This window comes from Seriola lalandi, unplaced genomic scaffold (assembly GCF_002814215.2).
Source record: "Seriola lalandi dorsalis isolate HSWRI2012SDOR001 ecotype SW California unplaced genomic scaffold, Sedor1 jcf7180002053982, whole genome shotgun sequence".
Taxonomy (NCBI): Eukaryota; Metazoa; Chordata; class Actinopteri; order Carangiformes; family Carangidae; genus Seriola; species Seriola lalandi.
The window spans coordinates 77,962-93,363 of NW_019524535.1; the positions used below are offsets into that span (position 1 = coordinate 77,962).

At 40.6% G+C, this 15,402-nt stretch overlaps 1 protein-coding gene across 1 annotated transcript; it reads right to left on the reverse strand.

The window, feature by feature from the left end:
- Window positions 1-2,542: 2,542 nt before the first annotated feature.
- Window positions 2,543-10,516, reverse strand: LOC111652452 (cytosolic 5'-nucleotidase 1A-like). The gene is made up of 6 exons (XM_023402718.2): window positions 10,039-10,516; window positions 8,681-8,848; window positions 8,247-8,376; window positions 5,032-5,154; window positions 4,652-4,836; window positions 2,543-4,027 (listed from the first exon to the last, which is right to left on the reverse strand). The coding sequence occupies exons 1-6, from the start codon at window positions 10,183-10,185 to the stop codon at window positions 3,656-3,658; spliced, it is 1,125 nt and encodes a 374-aa protein (XP_023258486.1). The 5' UTR covers window positions 10,186-10,516; the 3' UTR covers window positions 2,543-3,655.
- Between the last annotated feature and the right edge of the window lie 4,886 nt (window positions 10,517-15,402).

Genomic DNA, 15,402 nt, shown 5'->3' on the forward strand with positions numbered 1-15,402 from the left:
CATAGTTTACATAAGCCGCAGAGAACCAGAAAACCTTGTAACAGTACAGTAATATTGAGTAAGTTTTATTGTTTTAAAGGCATCTGGCCAATGGACAACAGTTGAACATTGACCTTTTGGTTAACATCGGCATATTTACAGTGTATGTATGTTTGACAATGGGAGTGAGGAGCTCTGTCTGAAATGAGACTCAACTGAGCTCAGGGAAAGTGTTTTCATGTGATGTATAACCATGCATGGGCTGGTTTACGGCATGTTTTCAGTTCTTTCCTCACAAAGGTATGAGGACAGCAATATGTGTCAACGACGGCAAGAATCATTTCTGACAAACTGAAAGTCAGAGCAATAACGACATGAATACATACGTGTCCTTTGATCCATCTTGTGAGAGTATAGAGGCATCTTGTGTTGGGAATCAACGTGTTCTGTTCTGGACCACACCCATCTTCAAACTCCATCACCTGTCAAGTTTCATTTCCTTCTTTGTTAGCCAAAGCAGGAGACTACATCATGCAGGTAGCATGAGGGCTTATTTTAGCTGAAGTGAAAAACCATGGCCCCCAGAGCAACAGGTGCCAAGTCGACTGCATCTCCTGGTGATTGTTCCTGGATATAGGGGTAGCTTTGAGTCTTAGAAAGGACTTGCTCATATTGCTGGATTGATGTCTTTGCCCAGTCATGTCAAAAACAGAAAAGTAAATCCAGAGGAGATATACATTTTAAGTTCAACAGGTACAGGACTAAGACATGAGTTACCATGTATAGAAAATAAGACTGTGACTTCATGTGTTAGAGGAGCTGGTTATTGTAAAGCAAGGAGGTTACTGCCTGAACAATAATACACAAAATAGTCCAGTGCAAATTTAATAATTACACTTGGTTACATTTACCTCTCAATGTTTGTTCTTGCTTGTTGCTTGTTCTTCAACAACAATCTGCTTCACTTGTACACAGAAGTAGTGCAGCAATTATGTTGCCTAAATAAATATATGTATAGAGACAGACAGGCAACATTAATGATAAAAAAATTCACTAATCACCCTCCATGAACTCAAATGACTACTTATTGTTATGTTGATTTCTTTTCCATCCACAATAAAACTCACATCTTTTGGCACTTTGGGGACGATTAGTAGTAATTAGATTTCCTGATATGATGGTTATCCATAACTGGTAAACATGTTGTAAGTAAAGAGAATATATACACATACAATAACCATCAGCCACATCTATTGTATATATAATTAATACCACCTAATGAAAAAGCTGTTAGGTAAATATTCAGTTTACCTAATGACTGAAAGAATGCCACCAGACTTGTTACAAAGCTCAAGTCATCTGTTACAAGTTTGCTCAGTGTTGAGTCAAAACCAAACCAGAGGGAGTAGTCTCTGGTTTTATGCTTCCTGAATACCTGAGGTCAACTGTCATCTGCTCATTTTAATCAGGGCTTAAAACACTGCATCTTAACACTAAAATAAATATATAACTTCTGTTTAATCTTTAACTTTTTATTTGATTGTTTTTGCTTTTGATGTGTTTTTATTGTCTTTTAAATTAAACTTTAATGTCTTATTGATGGCTTGTTTTTTAATGTTTTTCTATGCCTCTTTAAAGCCCTTTAATTACCTTGTGTCTGAATGGTGCTAATATAAATAAACCTGCCTTGTAGATGATTAAAAATTATTTGCCATCCTTTAATCTATTTTGGAAAAAACTCCTCACCAACTGAAATTTGGGGATGCTTCCTCCACCCATTGATATTAACAGCACACATTTGCTAATCAATACGAAGGAACAGTATTGTCAAAGAAATAATTATTCTCACAAAGTCCGCCCATGTCAGCTTTGGGAATGAGGAGCTGTGTCTGAGATGAGACCCGACTTAGCGCAAGAAAATGTTTTGTATCTAATAAAGATGCTGGGCAGGTTTACTGAAGTATGCGTCGAATATAATACTTTCAATGTTTTCATTAGAAAGGTATGAGGATACAAGAATCATTTCTGATGAACTGAAACTGAGAGCAACAATGACATCAATACAAACAACAACATTACTTTTATCAGCAAACATCCATCTAAGAAATATTTAAAATGGTTGGATCTTTGAATACTACATGTTCCAGGTGTAAGGAGTAATACGTTTACTGTAGTGTATTGAAACTGCTGTGTGACGGATTATGATGTTAATAAACTTGACTTGATGTTGAAGATGTTGTAATCAGCTGTTTGACAAATTTGCTTGAACGCATGTTGGTCTCTGTCTCCCCCTGATGTGAAGAGGTGGAATCATTTTGTCCACTATTACAATCAATATCCATCCTTTTTTAATTTCTTTTGAGAAAGTAGAGTTCACTTGCTCACTTTTATATAGTATTATTTTATTTTGTATATATAGTATTATTATTAAAGTGCTTGCTTTTCATTCTAATTCTTGATTTAGAGGAAAAAGTTGACACTCTCTTCAGCTCTGCGACCCGTAATATGATACGCAGTTTGTGTCTTTATGGGGGGAAAAGGCAGGAAACTGTGTTTTTTTAAATACATTTTTACTTCAATCTTGAAACGGAAAAACTTGATTACATAACAATCCACAGTTCTTAATCGGCCCAGATGTAACTAATTTTCACAAGTAGTCTCATTCAGTAGCAACTTGCTTTTCACTCATACAGAGAACAGAAGAGCAACAACACCAACAACAACAAACCTGGCAAAAAAAAAAAGACAAAAGAAGACAGAAAGGCAGGCTACGAGGAAGACACTGAACTTTGGGCACTTTAGGCAGAAGTAGCAGAAATTAAAATTGCACATGATGAATGACAATAAATGCTAAAGATGTTAAAAACTTTTTTCTTTCTTTCTTTATTGAACAAAAAGAAATATTAAATAAATAGAAAGTAAAATACTTCTCTTTTACCCATATTTTTAATTTTCATACTTAAGATACATTCATATACACTGATCAAACAACTATATGTACAATGTACATTTACCAACATGCAAGACTGACATCTGTAAAACAACAGTGAGAAAAAGGCACCAGTTTTAAAAAACACACAGACAAGCAGTAAAGTGATAAACGTGTAGAAACGTGTCTTCAGTGCAGCTGTGAAGTACAGGTGATGTTTCCCCAGCAAAATAATCTAAATAAATAATGTTTAGAATTTGTATGATTAAACTTTTTGTGGGTAAACGTGGGTATAAATATATCAGTGCTGAACATAATACAGGATGCTGCTGGAGTGCGAGGTAAATATCTTACTGCAAATGGTAATTCTGAACACAGACAGCTCAGAGTTCCACCTTTTCATAAGGTAATCTTTATAAGGATTTGTAAGTTGTAACTATGGCTGATGTTTAACCTTTCTCTTTTTTAATAATGACGTTTTAAACATTGGTTAGCGATCCATTACTAAATGCAAACTGGCACCTCAAACATTATTCTAATTACAGCTTATAACTTATCAATAAAGCTTCAGTTAATAAAGTTCTTACTTACAATCACTTATAAAGGATTCCTCATTATAATTAGTGTAACTTTATGAACTATGCTTGCATTGCATTGATGACTACATTTTACAGTGGGTACAACATCCTGGAAGCCAAAATGAAACGTCCCCTTAGTCTCCTGTCCTTCTGCACCGTGACGTCCAGGCTACTCGGCTGCTGAAGAAATCTCTTTGTCCATTATTCCTTTCTTGGTAACTCTCTGCGCTATCCCATAGGGCACATGGCACGCCACTGTCCCCATTTCCGCTGCCCCCTCCACATGAAACATCTGGTCATCAAAGAAAATATGCGGCCTGATCTTCTCCAGCATGGGCCCCTTGGGTGCCCCTGCAAGAAAGAGAGCCTCATCGATCTCCAGACCCCACGAGCGCAGAGTTTTTAAGGCTCTTGTACCAGAGCTGGCTGCACTGCGAGCCGTCACCAGGTAGGTCCGGATGGGACAGTCCATGCGCTGGCCTTTGCCATAAAACTTCTTCTGTAGTTTTCCTAAAGCTTCCAGGAAGCCCTTTAATGGCCCCTGCAGAAAGAGGCAAAGATGCATGACAGTGAGCCACAGTTTGGTCGTTTCTACATGTATTTGCTGTTTGTTACACATGAAAACCTAGAATCTAGACTGAAAGCCAAAGTACATAACAAACTGAGTTTACCAGTTCCTGATATCTGGAAATGAGGTGAAATCACAAAAAGAAGTCGGAGGGACAAGACACACGTGATCTAAACTGTTTGTTTTGAACACCCATTACAGTTTACAGACCAACTTCTCTGTTCATCTTTGACCTACTGTGTTTAATATGGTTGTATGTGCACACAGCTGTCATGGGGATTTTTGGATTATTAATTATTATATACTTATTAGGGACTCAGATGTTTTCAATTTCAGTTTTACCTCCAAATGAAGATGTTTTGATAAACTCTCCTGTTTTCATTCTGTTTAACCCTCTGACACCTTGTTTCTCACCCTGTTGGACTTGTCCAGATGTCAACATGTTTCCACCTCACAGTCACGACTTTTGTTTTTACAATTTTAATGCCACAAGTGAGGGTCAAGAGTAAGATAAACATTTTAAACCAGAACTATCCTTTAATTGAATGTACCAAATGCGGTGTGATAATGATAATTGTCTCTATGTGTATACTGTACATGGTCCAGAGGCTTGTTCTCGTAGGCTTTCTCATGCTCAAAGAACTTGTCCAGTCCATGGGCCTTGTAAATGCGCTCAGACTCATCAGAGAAGAGGACGGCATCGCCATCAAAGGCGACACGCAGCTGAGTCTCTGACACTTCTGTTATCTTCTCTGGGGTGAACATGGTGGCTGCTGCTATACCTGGTGTACACACAGTATTTCACACACACACAGACACACATTTTGTACTGTGTATTGAGTTTGAATCTTATATGTTGAAGCTATTTATGAAAATTAGGAGCACAACATCATCACTTGGCAGAGTCAAGAACTAACTGTTGCCTTCTAGTATTAGAGCTTCTCAGTATCATGTAGCTTCTCTCTCTTTGTACTGACCTTCCTCCAAAGCTTCTCGGACCTTGCCTGGGTCAGCAGACAGGTAAAGGTTAGTGTGGTAGGCCTTCAAGTAGCCTATGGGACTGTTTCCTCCAGTCATACAGAAGCGCTCGATGAACAGCTCTGCAGAGAGAAGGAATCAAAAGCTCAGTGAACATTTATTGTCCATAAACTGAATATATGCAAGAGTCAGCTGATAATCACACACAATACTGTTGGTGAAAACGTTTATGTGAATAACTGATGTTTCTGCATGAATGGCAAGGAAAGTTATAGAAAAGTTAAAGAATAATAACAAAAGTTTAAATTTGTGCTATTTCAGCAAATGACAACAATAACAAAGGACCAGGGATAACTGAGGGCATAACTACCTATTCTGCATCACATACTGAGTTGGTGGTGTGTGGGTCTAGGAGATAGAGCAGGGAGGAGGAAGAGCGAACCTTGGCATGGAAGGAGAGAGCCTGAGATCTTGTCTCGGGCTGTGCAGATTTTTCCACTTGGCTCGACTACATGAGTGAAAGCAGGGTGAGGGACTGCCAAACCCCTGCGAGGAAACAGGGCCACAGATCCCCAACTCCCACCACTTATCCCTGGGGGACATAACATGGTGTGTGGACCATCAGAAAGATCCCACCATAACCACTCGCAGTCCCTGTTCATCCAGAGGGATGAGAGCGACCCCTTAAACTGAGTGGAAGTCTGTCAACACGCACGGATTCACCAAGGAAATAAACAAAATAGCTTTTATAGACAGGACAAAAGGTTCTTAGATTACAGCCAGTTCCTTTCTTGTCCTCCTTCTCTGACTGTGTCTTTCTATTTCTTCCTCCCAATGAGTCAACAGAGGATTCTGTGATATCTTGAGTAGACTTCATGTCCACACTTGCGTGTCTGTGTGACCTGGGGAGGGACACTGGGTCATAAAGTCTGGGAATCAAGAGGACCAGCTGTGGAAAGCAGCTACAGAATCTACAGAGTGACAGCACATCACTAGAGTCCAGCCCACCCTCAGTCTGTTGGTGTGTGTGTGTCAGTACATGGACCTGCGGTAGGTCCTGTGCTATTTCAGGAGATCATCTAGTCAAAGCCCAAGTGTTTTAATATAAGAGGTTATAATGGAGGTAGAGACTGAAATTTACCCACAATAACTGCAAACTGTCCACGTATGCAGAATTTACATTGTTCTATCTACACATACTGTATGCTTACATCTATTTCAATTTAAAGCATTGTTAGTGGTCTGAAAAGCCATGGAGAGGGGGACAATACTAAAAACCATTGCCTGTAGTGATAGCTTGAAATCAGCTGTATCAGTAAATGATAACTTAGTGCCTTTAAAGGATGAAGCTGTGACATTTTATATTTTTCTTATTGCCAACAAATCCCATGAAAAGACCAAAACCTAAAATGTGTTAGTCCCAGCTCCAAACGTAAAAGATCTAAATGCTGTCATGAATATATACTTAATAATTCCCTCAAACAGCTGGGCAGTGTAGTTTTTAGCAAACGTTACTCAAATCAATAAAATTGTGCATTTGTTGGGGACTATTCTCAGTGGCGGATAAACATTTGATTCTGTAATGAGTATTTATATTAACAGGATGATCTATGTGGTTCTGACGTACAATAAACTACAGATTATCTTTGGAAAACATTTTCTGACAAGTCATACTTTTACTACTGTAAATTGGTATGTGTTGTAATTATTAGCTTATTTAAAAAATCAATAAAGCATTTATGGTTGTGGTAAATGTTCTATGACATTCTTTTGGGGAATGGACCTTTATCAAGTTTGATTTGACCTAACAACAGAACTGTCATGTGATAACAGATTAATGGGGTCAGATTATAACTCTCTAATTGGAGAAATTATTAATTAAGGCTCAATAGTTCCTGTCTTCATAATAAGCCATCAGGTCTTCAGTTATGAATGTGGATAAGGACAATAATGGTTCCTCCACTGAAATAATCCACGAAGGGCATAATTTGATGTTTTGGAAAATACGCTTTTTGCTTTCATGCCAAGGTTTCCATGAGAAGATTAATGCCACTCTCATAACTGTATAGTAAATATAATGCAAGGTCCAGTACCTGGTTAGATTAGTTTAGCATAAAGCCATTCTTTATGCTAAACTAATCTAACCAGCAGGGGGAAACAGCTAGTCTGGCTCTGTAAGGTAACTCCACCTACCAGCATGTAAAACTACATAAAACCTAAACACTGTGTAAAATGTGTCTTTTTTCACTTCAATCTTTGACTTGTTTATGCAGCCATCCTGTTTCTCCCTGCCCCCTGTCTTTGTGCTAAGCTAACTGTATGCTAGCTTCATATGTACTGTACAAACATGAGCGTGGCATCAGTTTTCTTACCTAACAGTTGGAAAGAAGGTGAATATTTTCCAAAATGTTGAACTATTGCCTTAAGTCTGTTGTTTTGTGTACGTCTTATGAAAAAAAAAAAGAAGCTGTCTCCAAAATGTCAACTTCATTAAAAAAGGAAAATTTATTCTTTAGATTGTGTGAGAAATTAAAAATCACCAAATTTAGTAACACATTAATGGACAGATGGACAGCTGTGACATGTTCATAAGTTGTTAATAAATGCATTTTGGCTCAAATATTTTGCAACCATTTTCCAGAGGGTTAGTGTTCAAACTGTCCATGAGCCACATGTGTAGGGTTGGAAAATGTCCAACTTTGGCACCCCCAAGTGGTATTATCAAAAAACACACTGCAGCTAATGGGAGACAAACAAACACTGGACTACTCCAAAGTTCACCAGGATTGTCTCATTTTTTCAAGCAAAAGGTTGTGCCACCAAATCAACAAGTCCTCCAACCTAAACAACCATATAAGCCGTTTGTACCTACCGTCTGATACGAGACATGACCTGAAATAAACCCTGTGTGACAGCAAGCAAGGAGGTTTAAGGTTATGACATGGTTTCGGTTAGCGTACACAACAATGACTATTGGTTTGAAACGGGAAACAAACTGGTCCCAGTGTCAGAGTCATATGTTTTGTCAACTCATCCATCCATCACAACCACCTCCTAATGCTTACTTTTATACTTTTGTACTATATTGTACATGTTGTGACTTTAAAGAAGAAGCTAAAAAGATAAAGCAAGTGATGCTGGAGGATGTACACCAGACAAAAGGATATTTCCCTGCACAGAAAGTTTTTATCATTCATGTGTATCAGTTACTCACGGTGATGATTGATGGTATTGATGAGTCTTAGGCCAACATATGCGTGGTTGTTGGTCATGAGCACAACATCAAAGAGCTCCTCGCTCTCGGGGTACAGCTCCCTCAGTCGAGTGTTCACAGCTTCCAGAGCCTGGGAACACATCCAGACAGATTTGAGTTATATATACATATATGTATATGTATATATATATGTATAAAAAAAAAGATTATACCGTATCACTGCAGTGGGGATTGAAGTATGTGTGTGTGTGTGTGTGTTTGAGTGGGTTGGTGTTTTTAGGCTTATTATTCATCTGTCGCCTCCAGAGACACGACCCAGCACATAACACTGACACCAAGGAATCTCTCTGCATCTAGTTTGATATAGTATGTATATGTGTGCTGGTGTGTGCCTGTGTGTGTTTATCCCCCTCGTTGTCCTCATAGTCTCTGACCTTGACGAAGGAGAAGGCAGGTCCGGGGCTGAAAGGCTCTGTTTCATGCTCCACCTGATACTTGATGTAATCCTCCATTCCTTCCTGTTGGTAGATCTGTTGCTCCTTCTCCATGTTGAAGAGGACTCGGGACGACACAGCGATGGTGATGGCATTCTCCGGCTTGGGCTGAAGGATGAGAGGATAAAAACATTTCATTTCAATGTAGCTTTGCCTTGCTCCTTCACAAACACAGAGGATTGTATTATTAGAATATGAATAAGGGGAGATGACGTTGTTTTGAAGGTTCAGCTTCAGAGTTGTAACTTTGCTGCCTGCAGGGACACAGTTCATTAAACATGATCTGGGTTGTGGCATAAGAATGTTGAAAAACTTTATTGTCCATGCCTAACTTACTAACAACAGTGGGTAAACCGAATGAGCTGATGTGTCAGAATAGAAGTGACAGTGTGATATGAAATATTTTCCTCTGCAAGACTCTGATAGTGCAGGCCCACATACAGGGCTGACATCTGTTAACTCTTTGGAGGCTGGGACAGCACAGTATTGAGTTTTTAATTAGTCATGAGTGGGCTAAACTTTTTATTCAGAATATTACTGTATTACTGTAATTTTATTAAGATTTAAAAACACAATAATGTAAGATATTTCAACCTGAAACCTGGTCAGACTATGTGCATGGGATGAAAAATGATTCCCATTTCTTAGAAACAGACTTAAACAACTGATTTATGACATATTTGTCCAAGACTTACAACTACGATATTTCCCTGCATCTTGCAAGAGTCTGAAGTCGTAGTTGCTGTATCCGTCGTTGAATTTTGATGCATCCTCTCCAGGTCGGAAAATCCAAATCAGGCCAGAGAGAACTGTCCACCTGATCTGAAATAAGACTCCTCTATCTGTTGCTCAGGTTACAGCTGACACAATAACACCTCACTGAGCCTCTGTACCCTGTTTCACCCAATTACATTTCTCTCTTCAACTTTCTTTTCAGTTAACTGGGGGCTTCAAATGATGCAGCTCCCACTAGTGGACCTGGAAATGACTCTCTTGCTGTTTTATTTTTATTTTTTACCAGGGCCAGACACTGATAAAGTTTTGAGGTCAGTGTGTCTGTCTTCTCTCATCTGTCACCCATCATGTGACATCAGTCCTGGCCACTGGCAACCTCAATAGTGAAGACAACTGTATTTTGGCAGGATTTAATTAGCAAGTAAGAGCAACATAATTCAGCTCTAACATAATGACAACAAGATTATATACTGTGACACTTTGCTGTCAACAACTCTGACACTCTACACAGAAACTCTACCTACAAATGGATGTTGTATGTGGAAGGCTGTAGAGATACTCACTGGTTTAGGTTTCCTGGTAGAGGGCTTAAAACCCGTCCTAGCATCTTCCCCGGGGGCTCGACTGGTGCTGCTGCTGCTGCTGCTGCTGCTAATTCTGGTCAAGTCCTGTCCACTGACGGTCAGAGTTTGACCGGTGTTTAGACTCATCTTACCTCCTCAGCTCACCTCTCTCTCTCTCTGTCTCTCAGGACTAGAGTTGCACTGTGTCCCCTGGTGGCTCTCTTTTCTCCTCTATCTCTCTCTTTGACAGGACTTCCCTACAAAGTCCTTACTCACTCTTGCGCATTCACAGTTTGAATTCAATGATGATGCACTAAGGAGATGAGATCAATTTGAGCGCAACTGTGGAAGCACTCAGCTGAATGCTGAGATGTCGCAGAATGAATAAGAGATTCAGGAAAATGTTAAATTCAAGCTGTTTCTCTTATGTCTGCCATCACTTGCATTACACTCCTTGCTCAGCTCCTCTGTGCTTGCCTCTCTGTGTGATCCTCTCCCTCACACACACTATTGACTTGAAGCCATTTTGCATCCTCCCCCTTTTTAACCCTTTCAGTGTCTAATATGCTGGAGCCGCAGCAGGGCGTGCTATTTAATGTAAGTGACAACCGGTTGTTGCAACCTATTGGACAGAACAGACCGATGTGTCAAAGCACTGCTGTGTCATGATGCTTGAAATTGAATCATGCTTCAGGGCTCCCAATAGAGAGGTGGAGTGTGTTATCTTTGAACATAGAAGAAAGGCTGATTTATTATACAGTGCAGTAACAGATCATTTAAAGTGAAGAGGTTATTATTATTTTTCTTTTAGATGTTATTTATACAAAAGCAGGATTTTATCCCATGTGTTCTGAACTAGTTATCATACATTTCATATTCCTGCTCAGCAGTGTGGGAAATGGAGTCCATCCTGGGTCATTTGCTTCCCCCTGTGCATGTAATGATAATTTCTTCAAGCCCCCTCCTCATGTAAACCCCTGCAGGATCGTTTCATGGATTGAAATATGAAGCAGCAGTCCCAGTTGCCTGGCAACAGCCAGTGAGTCAGACTGGCTGGGACTCCCATATCTAGAATCTGATTGGCTGTGGGCACACCAGACTGCATATATAGCCCTCCAAATATGGCATCAATCAGAGAAACAGACAGGTGATGCAGGGAACAAAGATGAAAGCAAAAGTATCTTGCTTTGAAGAGCATAAATGCATCATTAATAATATTAGCTATGCTTTTATCACCACAAACAGGGAATTTACGAGCTACAGAGGGTTTCTGGGAAGACATGAGCAGACATCATTGCAGGGAATCAAGGAACACAAGGATGACGGAGACACATCCTAACAGGAAACATGCTGGACACAACTGCATCCCTTACGGCCATCATCTTTATTTATCTGTCTGCATTACAAAGGTGGCAAAGACCGACTGATGATGTCAGACACCAGCAGGGGTCATTTAAACCTGCTTATCCGATACTTCCAGAGGCAGCACACATGAAACCAAAGGCACAAAGTACCATTTGTAATTGTGCCAATCTAATCGACTAATAATAATAATAATGTGTCTGGCTATGACCACACGCTCTCCTCCAGGTTCTCCAGAGACCAGACGCAAAGAGCTTTTTTTGATGAAGCTGAAGGTTTGTGTGTCTTTTATCATCTGGAACCTTAGGAGCTGTAAATGGTGCAATCTGTTTTTTCAAGTATTTATATTGTGTTTAGACATCATTCAAAATTAAACTTGCACTCTCCATAGTGTGCCGCAACAATGAAGTAGGTATAGGTGCAAATCTGACACCTGGAGTGTATTTTTTTTAACACATTTGATCAGTTTTGATAAACACTTCCCAGTTGAGTTGCTTAATTATTTAAAGTCTCTCTCTGCCATTGAAAGCTGAATCACTAATTTCTTGCATTTCATGCTCATAGCCACTAGAGTGCAGTAAAGGATAAGCCAGTCTCAGAGCTGTCTAGTGTGCTCCTGAATACTTCAATGCCTCATTCATTCCTCCAGGCGTTGTAGACAAAGAGGATGTGAAAGAGAAACTCTGTTTGTTTGAGACAGGAAGTTGATCTGAAAACCTGAATATTTTTAATCTTTAAATGCTTAAACTTTAGCTGCCCTGTCTAAAGGAACTTTCAGTGTCTGTGGTAACTACTATGTTTTATTATGGCACAAACCTGTGGTTTTAGAAGAATAAACCCAGTATTTTCAAAGTTTATTAGAGAACATTGTGTTTCATAAAAGAAAGGTTGGTAAAAATTTGCCTTTGTAAGGTTTTACATCACATACAAATACTACATTTTCTGTCTAAGAAAAGCCTATGGAACAACAAAAACAGGACAAGCTCTCATTAATAACATAATTTTAATCTGTTTCCTGGATATGAATATAACTACAGATTTCCCATTCTGCTTTGTCTGTGGAACAGCATTGATACATTTACCATTTCTCTGGCAAAGCCCTTAGCCTACACTTGTGTCTGCCTTTGTGTTCTAGTCTGCAGCTCTGAGGGGGTTAACAGGACATGGAGACAGTTGGGCCGCACCCACTGAGCTGATTTGAATAACGCCGGCATTTGGCGCGAGGCTCAGAGGAGCCAGCCTTTCTTCATACCGGCTGTGACACCACTCCCCTCCCCTCTCTTTGCACCCTGGAGTGGCGGGAAATGCTAGAAAGAAAGACACACAGAAATTGAGTGAAAGAGGCAGAGAGGGACTGCATTGGCTGGGCTCAAGGAGCTTTTGTACACCTACTCTGTACCTGCAGTTGCCCTGGAAACATGTCAGATACAAAATGTACCTTGGAAAACAGACAGAAAGAAAGAAAGCAGGAAGAATAAGCAACACGCCCCCTCCCTGTTTTGGCGCGAGACGGATAGAGAGATAATGCTCTCTCAGTGGTAGACTGTGGGTGGAGACAAAAGCAAGCATGAGTGGAGCGGGCCAGAACAAAGAGGGTAACAGCCTGGACTACCCTTCTACCCCTTATCAGGCCCCACCCCCCAAAACACACAGCCTGAAGGCTTGAGGCAAGGCAGACTATTATAACCTTAATCAGTCAAAGCGACCACTCAGGCATGTTTGCCGCCACCAGATTCTTTGTTTTTACTGGGGTTCTGCTTGGTTTAGGCTTGAACCCTTCCTCATTTGCCATGCATAAAAATCACAGACACTCCCACTCATGTCTTGTTATCAGACACAAATAGAAGCCTTTCTTCCTTTTCTTGCTGAGATAAGGGCTGGCAATTGATCACCCCCAAGGTAAAGGACACATATGAAGGTCATCTCCTGGAGTCACATCACAGACCATTAACAGCATCCACATTGCACTCAAGTGACTTAATTGGATTTGTTGTTATTGGCTTTCAGAGAGGCAACAGTCTAGATTCACCCCACCCCATCGCCTAAATCTGTGGTGTAAGTAAGGGGGTGGCAGCTGACAGAGCAGTAGCATCATTTCGTCAGGCAAAATTCACCCGTCAGACAGCAGAAAGAGCAGAACAGCGGTTCCTCTCACTTCCTGCCTCCAATGGGTTCAACACAAAAACAGGAAGTGTGTGCTGCCTGTGTGTTTCCTAGGCCTTATAACAGCCTCTCTCTCGCTCTCTGTTTCACACACACAGGCCTATAGTAGGGAAGAGGAAAGCAGGGCACTGATTATTACATAAGCTCCACAGTGGTGGTCACTCAGGCCCTGACCACAACAGCAGCCACATTCAGACGCCGGGCTGAAAAGAAGGAATTGTAACCATGCAGGACAAACAGAGGCATCTATACACTATACATTCTCCATCTGATAACAGGCAGCCTGATAACACACACTGCGTGAGCATGAGTTTGTGTGTGTGTGCGTGTGTGTGTGTGTGTGTGTGTGTGTGTCAGCATTTTAGCATTTCAATGTATATTGATGCAAATACACTCTCCATATACACTCTCACACCGCAGTAATTGGTCAATAAAGCGGCTTTTGATGTGTGTGTGTGTGTGCGTGTGTGTAGTGGGGGGTGCTGATTAGTGAAGGCCTGACTGAGAGAGAGACAAAGAGTAGGGGGAGTTATAGTCGTGGTGGTGGAGGGGCAACAACTATGAGGTCTGCAGGGGGTTAAAGGGGATGGGGGGGAGGGGTAAAGCCCCTCTCTGAGTAGCTTGGGGGGGCAGAAGGAGGTGGGGGTTGGTGGTGACGGCACTCAATGGGGCTAAATTCAAAAGATGCAGCAAGTGTCCCAACTTCAACTGAAGCAACCTTACACCGCGGAGCTAAACAATGGAACATCTGCTGGCTGACAAAGCTGGCAGTTCGTTGTGAGAGCACCAGTGGCTCTGGTTTAAACTGCTACTCTGTGGACAAAACCCCCAACAGTAGCAACAAGTTTCAATATATTTCTTAGATTATTGGGATCAGCTCAATTCCACTGACACCTCTGACTAGATCAAATCACTTTATTTTGAAGTTTTTAAATGTAACTTCAAGCTGTGTGCAACAAGCTGTAAAAACAAGGGCTACATATCAGATCATAAAGTTAAGCAAACCTTTTTTTTATTTACATATCAAACAGACATCAACAACATTTTAACATTATAATTGTGCGGTTGTGTTTGTGTCCACCTGAAGAATGTAATTCCAATATCCTTTTTTCCTTTTAGCACTGTTTTGGCCTCCACTAATTCCTTAGGAATACCTTATATCTTTAGCTGCTAAATGCTTCACTATGTACACCAGCTAGTTGCTAACTTTGTCTGCCTGCTTTGCTGTGCGGTAGGTTTTCAGGGCTTTTCTTTTTAGAGTCCTTTTTTAGAGTAGAGTTGTGGGTCCGAAAGCCAAAACAATGAACCAAGGGATGCCAAAATGCTCCATGGAGCTGAGGGTGTTGGGTGTTAAACTTCTTTCGGATTCATCACTACACGCAATCCCTTCCTTACTACACATAGTCATTTGATTAATTGTTCATGTAAAGACAGCTTTAAGCTGCGTGCTCTTGGCTTCCATTATTGGTAATATGATGAAGAGCCCCAACCTAGCAGGGAGCTCAGTTCAGAAAGTCCAGGCAGCCAGAAATGTGGGTTCATTCAGATAATCAGAAATTGGATAATTAATTATTTATATAGACAAATCATTAACCAGATTTCACACTCATATTCCCAGTATGATAAAAAAAAAACAACAGAGTAAGAAAAGACTAATGTGCATCCAAACATACTTACTGGAAGCATGCTGTCAGCTTTAATGGCTCACTAACAGCCACGTCACCCTCCCTCACCCGCTCTGTATGTGTGTGTTTGATTAGGCGGGGTAGTGTTGGTGGGGGGTTGCCAGGGTGAGGGTAGCACAGCAGTTGTCACTGTTGAGGGCCCCCCCTCCCCCCC